This window comes from Heptranchias perlo, unplaced genomic scaffold (assembly GCF_035084215.1).
Source record: "Heptranchias perlo isolate sHepPer1 unplaced genomic scaffold, sHepPer1.hap1 HAP1_SCAFFOLD_47, whole genome shotgun sequence".
Classification (NCBI taxonomy): domain Eukaryota; kingdom Metazoa; phylum Chordata; class Chondrichthyes; order Hexanchiformes; family Hexanchidae; genus Heptranchias; species Heptranchias perlo.
The window spans coordinates 9242744-9257239 of record NW_027139484.1 but is presented as its reverse complement, the minus strand read 5'-3'; the positions used below and the strand labels follow the sequence as shown (position 1 = coordinate 9257239).

Here is a 14496-nt window from a genome sequence, read left to right as displayed (position 1 = left end):
CCACCCTCACTCATCGTGCTGACCCGCTCCATCACCCTCACTCTCAGTGCTGACCCGCTCCATCATCCTCACCCTCTGTCCTGACCCGCTCCATCACCCTCACTCTCAGTACTGACCAGCTCCATCACACTCACTCTCAGCAGTGACCTGCTCCATCAACCTCACTCTCAGTACTCACCCGCTCCATGACCCTCACTCTCAGTGCTGACCCGCTCCATCACCCTCACTCTCTGTACTGACCCGCTCCATCACCCTCACTCTCAGTAGTGACCCGCAACATCACCCTCACTCTCAGGACTGACCCGCTCCATCAACCTCACTCTCAGTACTGACCCGCTCCTTCACCCTCACTCTCAGTACTGACCCGTTCCATCACCCCCACTCTCAGTACTGTCCCGCTCCATCACCCTCACTCTCTGAGCTGACCCGTTCCATCACCCTCACTCTCAGTACTGACCCGCTCCATCACCCTCACTCTCAGTACTGACCAGCTCCATCACTCTCACTCTCAGCACTGACCCGCTCCATCACCCTCACTCTCTGTCCTGACCCGCTCGTTCATCCTCACTCTCAGTCCTGACCCGCTCCATCACCCTCACTCTCAGTGCTGACCCGCTCCATCACCCTCAATCTCAGTGCTGACTCCATCACCCTCACTCTCAGTCCTGACCCGCTCCATCACCCTCACTCTCAGTGCTGATCCGCTCCATCACCCTCACTCTCAGTGCTGACCCGCTCCATCACCCTCACTCTCAGTGCTGATCCGCTCCATCACCCTCACTCTCAGTCCTGACCCGCTCCATCACCCTCACTCTCAGTGCTGATCCGCTCCATCACCCTCACTCTCAGTCCTGACCCGCTCCATCACCCTCACTCTCTGAACTGATCCGCTTCATCACCCTCACTCTCAGTACTGACCACTCCCCGTCCTGCAGCACCAACCTGCCACTTTATTCAACCACATGCCGCGCGGCCTTCGATTCAGCGATCTGGAGATCAGCCCCCTGGCCCGGACCCTCCGCTCCTCATCGCCGCCCATCATCACCGCCACTTTGGGCATCCTGGGCTGGAACCGCCTCTCCTTCACGAACGAGTACAAATTCGGAAAGACCTGGAACCAATCCCCATCATCCAAGAACCAATCCTCATCATCGCCGATCATGACCTGGAACCGCTGCTCCTCCTCGGCCTGGGCCCGCTCCGCTTCTCGGAACCGCTCCTCCGCCACCCGCAACCACCCCTCCACGGTCTGGAACCACTGCTCACCGCCGCCCCTCTTCACCGCCGCCTTCTGCCGCTCCACCATGGTCCGGAACCGCCGCTCCAAGACCTGGAACTGCTGTTCCACGGCTTGTATCCGATCCTCTGCCGCCGCCATCACGGCTCCCCGCCCGACCCTCCACCCGGGCCGGCCGCGATCACAAAATGGCCGCCAGTGATCGCACGGAGCAAACTCCGCCCGTAAGAGGCAGTGCGCCTGCGCACAACACAGCCCCGTCCCGTGAATAAAGATGACGTGGAGATGCTGGTGATGGACTGGGGTGGTAAAATGTCAGGAGTCTTACAACACCAGGTTATAGTCCAACAGTTTTATATCAGATCACAAGCTTTCAGGAAAGGATGCCCCGGAGCATGGTACATTGGCGAGACCATGCAGGCACTGCGACAACGGATGAACGACACGGCGCAACAATCGCCAGACAGGAGGGTTCCCTCCCAGTCGAGGAACACTTCAGCAGTCAGGGACATTCAGCCTCCGATCTTCGGGTAAGTGTTCTCCAAGGCAGCCTTCGAGACACACGACAACGCAAAATCGTCGAGCAGAAATTGATAGCCAAGTTCCGCACCCATGAGGACGGCCTCAATCGGGATCTTGGGTTCATGTCACTCTACACGTAACCCCACCAGCGAAAAAAAAGTTTTCTGTTTTTAGTACAACGGGTCATTCTCTGTCTTTCACTTCCTTTCGGATGTTTCGCTCTCTCTCTCTGTCTGTCTTTGGGTTCGGACCGTTTGTATATTCAGTCGTCCTGTATGTAATGTCTGTCTGTCTGATTGCCTTGACAACGGGCAGTTGGAAAGATTATCTGTAATCACCTGGCATTGTTCTCTGAATATAAATACGGCACCTTCCGTGGAATCCCAAACTCACCTAACGAAGGAGAAAGCCTCCGAAAGGTTGTGCTTTTCAAATAAAACTGTTGGACTATAACCTGGTGTTGTAAGATTCCTTACACGTTAATAACGTGACCGAGGGCTGTGGTGGGGGGAGAGGGGGCGTGGTGGGCGGAGAGGGGGCGTGGTGGGGGAGAGGGGTAAAGGGACAGGGCGTGGTGGGGGGAGAGGGGGACGTGGTGGGGGAGTGGGGTAACGGGACAGGGCGTGGTGCGGGAAGGGGTCGTGGTGAAGGGGAGGGGTAACGGGACAGGGCGTGGGGTGGAGTGCGGTAACGGGACAGGGCGTGGGGGGAGTGGGGTAACGGGACAGGGCTTGGGGGGTGAGTGGGGTAACGGGACAGGGCGTGGGGGGAGTGGGGTAACGTGACAGGGCGGGGGGAGTGGGGTAACGGGACAGGGCGTGCGGGGGAGAGGGGTAACTGGACCGGGCGTGGGGGAGAGTGGTGTAACGGGACCGGGCGTAGGGGGGGAGTGGGGTAACGGGACCGTGCATGGGGGGGGTGGTGTAACGGGACAGGGCGTGGTGGGGGAGAGGGGGGCGTGGTGGGGGGAGTGGTGTAACGTGACTGGGCGTGGGGGGAGTGGGGTAACGGGACAGGGCATGGGGTGAGTGGGGTAACGGGACAGGGCGTGGTGGGGTGAGATGGTTAACGGGACAGGGCGTGGTGGGGGAGAGGAGGGCGTGGTGGGGGAGAGGGGGCGTGGTGGGGTAGTGGGCTAATGGGACTGGGCGTGGGTGGGGAGTGTGGTAACGGGACTGGGCGTGGGGGGTAGTGGGGTTACGGGACAGGGCGTGGGGGGAGTGCGGTAACTGGACAGGGCGTGGGGGGAGTGGGGTAACGGGACAGGGCGTGCGGGGGAGAGTGGTAACTGGACCGGCCGTGGGGGGGAGTGGGGTAACGGGACCGTGCGTGGGGGGGTGTGGTGTAACGGGACAGGGCGTGGTGGGGGAAAGGGGGGCGTGGTGGGGGGAGTGGTGTAACGTGACTGGGCGTGGGGGGGAGTGAGGTAACGGGACAGGGCGTGGTGGGTGTGAGGGGTAACGGGACAGGGCGTGGTGGGGGAGAGGGGGCGTGGTGGGGTGAGATGGGTAACGGGGCAGGACGTTGTGGGGGAGAGAGGGGCGTGGTGGGGGGAGGGGGGCGTGGTGGGGGAGTGGGCTAATGGGACAGGGCGTGGGTTGGGAGTGGGGTACCGGGACAGGGCGTGGTGGGTGAAAGCGGGCGTGGTGGGGGGAGAGGGGGGCGTCGGGGGGAAGTGGGGTAACGGGGCCGGGCGTGGGGGGGAAGTGGGGTAACGCCAGCTTCTCCAACTTATCCACGTAACTGAAGTCCCTCATTCGTGGAATCATTCTCGTAAATCTTTTCTGCACCCTCTCTCAGGCCTTCACATCTTTCCTGAAGTCGAATGGCCAGAACTAGACACAGTACTCCAGTTGTGGTCAAACCAATGTTTTTAAACGTTCAACATATCTTCCATGCTTTTGTACTCTATGCCTCTATTTAGAACAAGAACATGCATTAATATATCACCTCTAACATAGTAAAATGTCCCAAGGAGCGATTATCAAACAAAATTTCACAATATTGTGATAAGGATATATTGGGACAAATGACCAAAATCCTGGTCGATGAGGTAGGTTTTAAGGAGCATCTTAAATGAGGAGAGGGAGGTGGAGAGGTTTAGGGACGGAATTCCAGAGCTTGGGGTCCAGGCAGCTGAAGGCACGGCCGCCAATGGTGGAGTGATGGAAATCGGGGGATAGGCAAGAGGCCAGAATTGGAATAGCGCAGAGATCTCGGAGGGTTGCAGGCACGATTCCACCTTAACTGCGGTGGGCGCGGCTGCGCATCAGTTTGTTGTTTGCCACGCATATCATCATTCCGTCTGCTAACCAAACCAGTGCTCTCTGGTGGGGATGCTGCTGAGGTGACGTCAGCTACCAATCAATTTGTCGCAAGGGCGGGAGTTCAAGTTAGGTCGGACGGGAGTGTTGGACTGCAGATGTCGGCGTCTGGTGTGGGTCAGTGGTACAGCTGCTCAGAGACCGGTCTCCACAAATAGTGTACAGTCCGATGGAGAGATAGATATAGATCAATAGATATATGTAAAAGTTTAGATGGATAGAGAAGAAATAGTGCAAAAGTTTAGATATAGAAGAAATAGCTTAAAAGTTTATAGATATTGAAGAAATTTTGTAAAAGTTTATAGATATAGAAGAAATAGTGTAAAAGTTTAGAGATAAAGCAGAAATAGTCTAAAAGTTTAGAGATATAGACGGAATAGTGTAAAAGTTTATGCATGTCGAAGAAATAGTGTAAAAATGTATGGATATAGAAGAAATCGTGTAAAAGTTTATATACATCGAAGAAATAGTGTTAAAGTTTATAGATATAGAAGAAAAAATGTAAAAATTTATAGATATTGTAAAATTATATACTAACTTGACTAAAGTGTAAACATGTGTATATTGGATAAATAAATACACATATTTTCGTCCCTTCATTATATAACTGACTTGAGTTTCCAATCAGAAAACTTGAGCACACGAGGATTCAGTAAAGATATAATGAGGAGATGTGTTCAATTAAATGAAAGCTTTTCACCTCCAGTGCGAATTGTGGAGAACTATTATTTTAGTCTCAAGACAAAGACATTTAAGGCATTGGTAGCAAATAACATTGGAGGGAGTCTCCGATTAGTGCAATTAACAGTTTTTGTCACCATCCTATTCAACGTTAGCTTCTGAAGTAAACTACAAATGAACCCAAATTACCCGGCATATTGTAATAATTGTTTATCGATTTCCATATTTCATATTTACAAATTAAGTTATTCTGACAGATCATCTGTTATTAAAGATCCTTCTACGATTGTGCTAAAATATAGTTTCCAATCACATTGGTACATTGTAAACAAAACAATGAAGTTGATTTAAATTGTTTTATACAATCACTATCCAAAAGTCATCAGTTGCCCCAAGGATTGTCACTTTTTATCTTTGTCTGTTGCCTCCCTCAGTTCAGGTTCCTCATGAACAAACTGCTCCCTGCCTTACACAGAGGCAGCCAGAATAAATGAGACCTGCAAGATGTACAACTGTAATGCAATATTTGTTCAAACCCTGCTGAGGATTCAATGGGGCGGGGCGGAAATCTTTAATTAAACTGTTGCCCCTCTCCAAATTCACACTGACTGATTTGACAGCTGTTTTGTATTTCTAACTCAATTTAAAAATTCTGATGGCAAACAATTTATTTCTGTTTGAATCAGAGTCATTAAGCTGATTCAAAAAAAATGCTGATTGGAATCGTTCCCATCTGATTTTTAAAATATAATGAGACTGGTCTGCTCAATCCGAATGCAACTTAAACCCTTTTCATAAATTATATAAATGTATCAGCCAATATAACATTAAATTGTTAGAATTATCCATTATTTTGTAAATTGATCTGTTTGTTACATACCCTGAATAATGTTTTCTAAAAAGATTTGTATTCAAAGTTGTGATTTTTTTTTACGGTGGTGCACACGGCCTTTATATCGGTGCACAAACCCAAATTCATTCCGCACATGGCCAAAAAAAATAGAGGGAACATTGGTTGTAGGGCTGGAGGAAGTTACAGAGATAGGGAGGGGCGAGGGTCATGGAGGGATTTGAAAACAAGGATAAGAATTTTAAAATCGAGGCATTCCCGGACCGGAAGCCAATGTAGGTCAGTGAGCACAGGGGGTGATGGGTGAACGGGAATTGGTGCGAGTTCCGATACGGGCAACAGAGTTTTGGATGAGCTGATGAGGCTGGAAAATGGGAGGCCGGGCAGGAGAGTATTGGAATAGTGGAGCCTGGAGGTAACAAATGCATGGACTAGGGTTTCAGCAGCAGATGAGCTGAGCCGGGGCAGAGACGGGCGATGTTACAGAGGTGGAAGTGGGCGGTCTTGGTGATGGAGCAGAAATGTGGTCAGAAACTCATCTCAGGTCGCCAAGGTTGTGAACGGTCTGGTTCATCCTCAGACAGTGGCCAGAGAGAGATATGGAGTCGGTGGCTAAGGAATGGAGTTTGCAGCGGGGACCAAAGACAAGGGCTTCAGTCTTCCCAATATTTAGTTGGAGCAAATTTTTGCTCATCTAGTACTGTGGACAAGCAATGTGACAAATGAGAGACAGTGGAGGTGTTGAGGGAGGTGGTGGTGAGGTAGAACTGGGTGTCGTCAGTGTACATGAGTAATCTGACGTGTTTTCGGATGATGTTGCTGAGGGGCAGTATGTAGATGAGGATAGAGATGGGGTCAATGATAGATCCTCGGGGGACTCCAGAGTTAACGGTGCGAGAGCGGGAAGAGCAGCCATTGCAGGTGATTCTCTGGCTACGACAGGATAGATAAGAATGGAACCAGATAAGCGCAGTCCCAACCAGCTGGACGATGGAGGAGGGGCATTGGAGGAGGATGGTGGGGTCAGCGTGTCAAAGGTTGTTGACAGGTCGAGAAGGATGAGGAGAGATAGTTTACCACGGTCACAGTCATAGAGGATGTCATTTGTGATGAAAGCCCAGGATTCCATTTGCTTTTTTAACCACTTTCTCAACCTGTCCTGCCACCAAAGATTTGTGCACATATACCCCCTGATGTGTTCCTGCACCCGTGTTAGAATTGTACCAGTTAGTTTATATTGCCTCTCCTCGTTCTTCCTGCCAAAATATATCACTTCGCACTTCTCTGCATTAAATTTCATCTGTTATGCGTCCGCCCATTCCACCAGCCTGTTTATATCCTCTTGAAGTCTATCACTATCCTCCTCACTGTTTACTACACTTCCAAGTTTTGTGTCATCTGCAAATTTTGAAATTGTACCCTGAACACCCAAGTCCAAGTCATTAATATGTATCAAGAAAAGCAGTTGTCCCAGCACCGACCCTGGGGAACACCACTGTATATCTTCTTCCAGTCCGAAAAACAACCGTTCACCACTACTCTCTGTTTCCTGTCACTTCGCCAATTTCCTATCCATGCTGCCACTGCCCCTTTTATTCCATGGGCTTCAATTTTGCTGATAAGCCTATGATGTGGCATTTTATCAAACACCTTTTGAAAGTCCAGATACAAAACATCAACTGCATTGCCTTCCTCATAACTCAGTTAGATTAAGAGCAGTTATGGAAAAGGACAAAGATAGAATAGGAGTACAAGTTTTCAATTGGGGGAAAACCAATTTTACTAAGCTGAGAAGTGATTTAGCAAAAGTGGACTGGAAACAGTTACTTCAAGGTAAATCAGAGTCAGAGCAATGGGAGGCATTCAAGGAGGAGATAGTGAGGGTTCAGAGCAAATACGTTCCCACATAAAAAAGGGTGGCACTCACAAATCTAGAGCCCCCTGGGTGTCAAGGAGCATACAGGTTAGGATAAAGCAAAAAAGGGAAGCTCAATACTGCAGAAAGCCGAAAGCTCAATACTGCAGAAAGCCGAGAGGAGTATCAAAAGTGCAGGGGTGAAATAAAAAAGGAAATTAGGGAAACAAAGAGAGGGTATGAAAGAATATTGGCAAGTAAAATCAAGGAAAACCCAATGGTGTTTTATAAATACATAAAGAGCAAAATGGTAACTAAGGAAAGAGTAGGGCCTATTAGAGACCAAAAAGGTAACCTTTGTGTGGAGATGGAAAATGTGGATATGGTTCTTAATGAATACTTTGCATCTGTCTTCACAAAAGAGGGGGACGATGCAGAGATTGTAGTTAAGGAGGAGGAGTGTGAAATATTGGATGGGGTAAACATAGTGTGGGGGGAAATATTAAAGGGATTCGCAACTTTGAAATTAGATAGATCGCCAGGCCCGGCGAAGGAAGGAAATAGCGGAGGCTCTGACCATCATTTTCCAATCCTCTCTGGCTACATGCGTGGTGCTGGAGGAATGGCGGACTGAAATGTTGTACCATTGTTTAAAAAGGGAGAAAGGGATAGACCGAGTAATTACAAGCCAGTCAGCCTAATCTTGGTGGTGGGCAAATTATTGGAATCAATTCTGAGGGACAGCATTAATCATCATTTAGAAAAGCACGGATTAATCAAGGAGAGTCAGCATGGATTTAAGGGAAGGTCGTGTCTGACTAACTTGATTGAATTTTTTGAGGCGGTAACAAGAAAGATCGATGAACGTAGCGCATTTGATGTAGTCTACATGGATTTTAGCAAGGCTTTTGACAAGGTCCCACATGGCAGACTGGTCAGGAAAGTAAAAGCCCATCGGATCCAAGGGAAAGTGGCAAGTTGGGTCGAAAATTGGCTCGGTGGCAGGAAGCAAGGGGTAATGGTCGACCGGTGTTTTTGTGACTAGAAGGCTGTTTCCAGTGGGGTTCCGCAGGGCTCAGTACTAGTTCCCTTGCTTTTTGTGGTATATATCGAGGATTTCGAATTAAATGTAGGGAGCATGATTAAGAAGTTTGCAGATGATACAAAAATTGGCCATGTAGTTGATGGTGAGGAGGAGAACTGTAAATTGCAGGAAGATATCAATGGACTGCTCAGGTGGGCAGAAAGGTGGCAAATGGAATTCAATCCGGAGAAGTGTGAGGTAATGCATTTGGGGAGATCAAATAAGGCAAGGGAGTACACAATAAATGGGAAGATACTGAGAGGTGTAGAGGAAACTTGGAGTGCATGCCCATAGATCCCTGAAGGTAACAGGTCAGATAGATAAGGTGGTTAAGAAGGCAAACAGGATACTTTCCTTTATTAACCAAGGCAGAGAATTTAAGAGCAGGGAGGTTATGCTAGAAATGTATAAAACATTGGTTAGGCCATAGCTTGAGTACTGTGTACAGTTTTGGTCACTACATCACAGGAAAGATGTTGATTGCACTAGAGAGGGTACAGAGGAGATTTACGACGGCATTGCCAGGACTGGAGAATCAAAGCTATAGGTTGCATAGGCCGGTGTTATTTTCTTTGGAACAGAGGAGACCGACAGGAGATTTAATTGAGGTGTAAAAAAATTATGAGTGGATAGGAAGGACCTATTTCCCTTAACAGGGGAGTCAATAACCAGGGGGCATAGATTTGAAGTAATTGGTAGAAGGATTAGAGGGGAGCTGAGGAGAACTTTTTTCATCCAGAGGGTGGTGGGGGTCTGGAACTCACTGCCTGAAAGGGTGGCAGAGGCAGAAGCCCTCAACTCATTTAAAAAGGTGCTTGGATGTGCACTTGAAGTGCCTTAACCTACAGGGCTACGGACCAAGAGCCGGATGGCTCTTTTTCGGCTGGCAAGGACACGAAGGGCTGAATGGCCTCCTTCTGTGCTGTAAATTTCTATGATTCCATCAACCCTCTTTGTTACCTCATCAAGAAACTCAATCATGTTAGTTAAAGACAATTTGCCTTTAACAAATCCGTGCTGGCTTTCCTTAACTAATCTACACTTGTCAAAGTGACGATAATTTTTTCCCGAATTATCGTTTCGAAAAGCTTCCCCACCACCGAGGTTGACTGGCCTGTAGTTGCCAGGTTTATCCTTACGCTTTTTTGAACAAGGGTGTAACATTTGCAATTCAGCCTGATTCTCACTTGTATTATCAACCTGACATCTGTCATACACCCGCTTTTTCTGCTTCATCTTACTCTCTATCTCTTTCGTCATCCAGGGAGCGCTGGCTTTTGTTGCCCTCGTGGGAATGTACTTGAACCATCTCCTCTTTAAAGGCCACCCATTGTTCGATTACAGTTTTGCCTGTCAATCTTTGATTCCAATTTACCCGGGCCAGATCTGATCTCAACCCACTGAAATTGGCCCTCCTCCAATTAAGTATTTTTACTTTAGATTGTTCTTTGTCTTTTTCTATAACGAATCTAAATGTTATGATACTATGATCACTATTTCCTGAATGCTCCCCCACTGACACTTGCTCCACCTCATTCCCCAGAACCAGTATGCCTCCTTCCTCTGGGCCAGAAGCATACTGATCAAGAAAGTTTTCTCAAACACACTTCAGAAATTCCTCCCCCTCTTTGCCATTTACACTATTACTCACCCAGTCTATATTAGGATAGTCGAAGTCCCCGATAATCACTACTCTATAGTTCTTCAACCACTCTGTAATTTCCCTGCAAATTTGCTCTTCTGTATCCTTCCTACTAGTTGGTGGCCTATAGAATACACCCAGTAGTGTAATGGCGCCTCTATTGTCTCTTCACTCAATCCAAATAGATTCTGTCCTTGACCCCTCCAGGACATCCTCTCTCTCCAGCACTGCAATATTCTCCTGAACCAATACTTCCACCACCCCCCTCCATTTTTCCTTCCCTATCTTTCATGAACACCTTGTATCCAGGAATATTTAGCACCCAATCCTGCCGTTGTTTGAGCCAGGTCTCTCTTATCGCCATGACATCATGTTCCATGTGGCTATTTGCGCCTGCAGCTCACCAACCTTATTTACCACGCTTCATGCATTTACACACATGCACTGTAAACCTATCGTAGACCTTCTCGTATTCTCTCTTAGTCTGATCCCCCTAATCCTGTACTATTTCTTATTCTAGTGCTATCTGTCTCTCCCAATCCTATGTGCACCTTGTTCCTCCTTTCTAATGCTACATCCTGATGCCCATCCCCCTGCCAAATTAGTTTCACCACCCCCCCCCCCCCCACCCCGCCGACAGTACTAGGGAATCTCCCTGCGAGGACATTAGTCCCAGCTCTTTTGAGATGCAACCCGTCCATCTTGAACTGGTCCCTCCTGCCCCAAAACTGGTCCCAATGCCCCAACAATCTGGCGCCCTCCCTCTTGCACCATGTCTCCAGCCACACAATAACCTGCCTTATCTTCCTATTCCTATACTCACTAGCACGTGGCACTGGGAGTAATCCAGAGATTACTAACGTTGAGGTCCTGCTTTTTAACTTCCTCCCGAGCTCCTGAAACTCGAGCCGCCGGACTCATCCCTTTCCTTTCCTGTGTCGTTGGTTCCCAAATGGACCACAAATTCTGGCTGTTCCCCTTCCCTCCTCAGACTGTTCTGCACCCTCTCTGTGATGTCCTTTACCCTGGCAGGACTCATGTCAGCGGTCACAGAAACGCCTGTGTGTCCCCCTGACTATCAAATTCCCGATGACTACTGAATTTCTACACTTCACTGTGCCCCCCACCCCCCCGTGCAGTCCATTGCCCCATTGCGCCAGGCTCAGGACTGCACTCCTTCGAGGTATTATTACCCTCACTGGTATTAATACTGGTTTGAGAGTGGCTCACACCCAGCAGATTCCTGCACTGCCTGCCTATTCCTACCCTTTCGGATGGCCACCCACTTGCTATCCCGAACTCTCTGTGGATGTGTGGTGACCACCTCCTGGAACGTACGATCCAGGAAACCTTCAGCCTTCCTTATGCTCTGCAGTGAGTCCAGCTGCCCCTCAAGCTGAGAAACCCTCAGCTTGAGCACGAGCAACTAGAGGCATTTCCTGCACACGTGGCCCTCCAGAATACATGAAAAGTCCTGAAGTTCCCACATGGCACAGAAATTACAGGCAATGGGTCTCTGCTGCCCCTCCATTATATTTAGAAATCTTTTTTTATCTAAACTCCCAATAGATGCTCTATTATTAATTCACTTATCCCGATTAACCTATGCTTTTATTTCAGGTATCTCAGAGCACTTCCTCTCTGTGCACTGGCCTTCCCCCCTCCTCAATTTCCCACTCAGTCCACAATACACTCTGTGCTTCAGCAGTTAACCTTCTACTTTATAAACCTTTTGAGAACAGCACTTACAACTGCTCAGTTAACTTTCAGTTCACAGTAATTACCCTCTATTCAGACAATCACCTACAGCTGATTGACCGTTAACTGCCACTAAATCACAGTTTCTGTTAACTGTTACCGAACTTGCAGTTTCTTCTAAAGTTTTAAAGTTCTGTGTTAAATTTTAAACTAAATTTTTAATTTCAATTCACCCGCTACTTGAACAGAGTCCCCCTCTTTCCAAATTCTCAAGTTCCCACTCGGTTCACAATGCATTCTGTGCTTCATCACACAGTCACAAATTAATCTTGTGTGTGTTTTAGAGTGAAAGGGTTTGATCGAAGAGGTGACTCCAGTCTGAGGCAGAGCCCAGCAGATATACAGTGTCTCCCCGCCCCCAGCACCATGTCAGAAAGAACCCACCTTTGTGGTCCACATAATATCGATATTACATTATGTGTTAATGTAGTACCAGACAGTGTTACTGAATTCAAATATATTTCATATCCAACTATCAAAATCAATCATCTTACAATTCTGAACTGGATACTGGGTTTTACATAATGTTATTTCCCATCAGTAAATCTATACCTGGATTTCACAATTGCAGTTGAATTAAATGATAATTTAAATATAAACTGGTGATAAAATAAGACGTAAATCTTACTTTTTTTAAAATAGTGATTTGTAAAATTTCTTCCAATTGATTATTTTGTGTTTTGTATCAGAATAATGTTCTGGGTGATCACCTGATCCAGCTCCCGGCCTCGGCCGAGGGTTCTTTTTATTAAACTGAGAGCAATGTATTTCCCCATAGAATCCAGATTCATTTCCCTGCTCTTTCAACACAATCAGCTGATTATTGTAAGGGGGTTGGAGTACAAGAATAAGAAAGTCTTGCTGCAATTGTATAGGGCTTTGGCGAGACCACACCTGGAGTACTGTGTACAGTTTTGGTCTCCTTATCTAAGGAAGGGTATACTTGTCTCAGCTGGAGTGCAATGAAGTTTCACGAGATTGACTCCTGGGATGACAGGGCTGTCCTATGAGGCGAGATTGAGTAGAATGGGCCTATACTCTCTGGAGTTTAGAAGAATGAAAGGTGATCTCATTGAAACATATGATTCTGAGGGGGCTTGACAGGGTAGATGCCGAGAGGCTGCTTCCCGTGGCCGGAGAATCTAGAACGAAGGAGTGTAGTCTCAGGATAAGGGATCGGCCATTTAGGACTGAGATGAGGAGGAATTTCTTCACTCACAGGGTTGTGAATCTTTGGAATTCTCTACCCCAGAGGGCTGTGGATGCTGAGTCATTGAATATATTCAAGGCTGAGTTCGACAGATTTTTGGACTCGAGGGGAATCAACGGAAATGGGAATCGGGCGGGAAAGTGGAGATGCGATTGAAGATCAGCCATGACCTTATTGAATGGTGGAGCAGGCTTGAGGGGCCGTATGGCCTACTCCTGCTGCGATTTCTTATATTCTTGTCATGGGAATCTGCTTTTAGCAGAAAATATAAACACCGTCTTTCAGCCCTTTAAACACTAACTGGAGTTTGCAGAAATGTCGTTTATCCAAATTTTGTTACATTCCAGATGTATAAAGAATGTGACGACCAGATGTTTCGCCATCGAATTCAGTATTGTGGCAGTAATTTAAATGGTCACTGCTAACAGTTACAGGTTTGCAGTGATTAAGACAACCAGATTTTCAGAGCAGACGGGGTCTGTTTTTAATAATGTGACTGTTTTATCGATGTCCTTCTGTAGATGCGGTGCTGCTTAATGTTCTGTCGAGCTCAAACTGATGGTGAATTCACTGAATCCCCAGTATCAGGTCTTGTGGTGTAAAAAATCCGTTATTGGAATCGCAGCTTCATGGTTAGAAAAAGTGTCTGACTGTTCAGGGTTAATCTTCATCTGAACTAAACTCCCAACACGAAGGTGGTTTTTGTTATTTCCGTTTCAGTTATTTTCGTTGAGTGATTTCCTCTATTGCCAGGGTAACAATCTGTCAGATCTCAGTACAAGAGGCGTTGGTTCCAATTTATATCCGAAAGACCATGAAACGTTCAGTGTAAACTCGTCTCTATATATTCAGACCATGAAACATTCAGTGTAAACTCCTCTCTATATATTCAGATCATGAAACAATCAATGTAAACTCCTATCGATATATTCAGACCATGAAACATTCAGTGTAAACTCCTATCTATATATTCAGTCCACGAAACATTCAGTGTGAACTCCTATCTATATATTCAGACCATGAAACATTCAGTGTGAACTCCGATCTATATATTCAGTCCATGAAACATTCAGTGTAAACTCCTATCGATATATTCAGACCATGAAACATTCAGTGTAAGCTCCTATCTATATATTCAGTCCATGAAACATTCAGTGTAAACTCCTATCTATATATTCAGTTCTTGAAACATTCAGTGTAAACTCCTATCGATATATTCAGACCATGAAACATTCAGTGTAAACTCCTATCGATATATTCAGACCATGAAACATTCAGTGTAAGCTCCTATCTATATATTCAGTCCATGAAACATTCAGTGTAAACTCCTATC

At 47.1% G+C, this 14496-nt stretch overlaps 2 protein-coding genes across 3 annotated transcripts in view; one reads left to right on the top strand and one right to left on the bottom strand.

Moving 5' to 3' along the window:
• LOC137313334 (NACHT, LRR and PYD domains-containing protein 3-like) overlaps positions 1-1788 on the bottom strand; it is a 32639-nt gene extending 30851 nt beyond the window's left edge. The window contains exon 1 of one of the 2 annotated variants that reach the window (XM_067979450.1): positions 943-1788. In XM_067979450.1, the coding sequence (XP_067835551.1) occupies positions 943-1378 (436 nt within the window). In that variant the 5' untranslated portion in view covers positions 1379-1788. The remainder of the gene's footprint in view (positions 1-942) is intronic. The other variant, XM_067979451.1, reaches the window with a different exon arrangement.
• LOC137313336 (uncharacterized) overlaps positions 1048-14496 on the top strand; it is a 34181-nt gene continuing 20732 nt past the window's right edge. The window contains exon 1 of the mRNA XM_067979455.1: positions 1048-1767. The gene's annotated coding sequence lies outside the window, so the exon portion shown is untranslated. The remainder of the gene's footprint in view (positions 1768-14496) is intronic.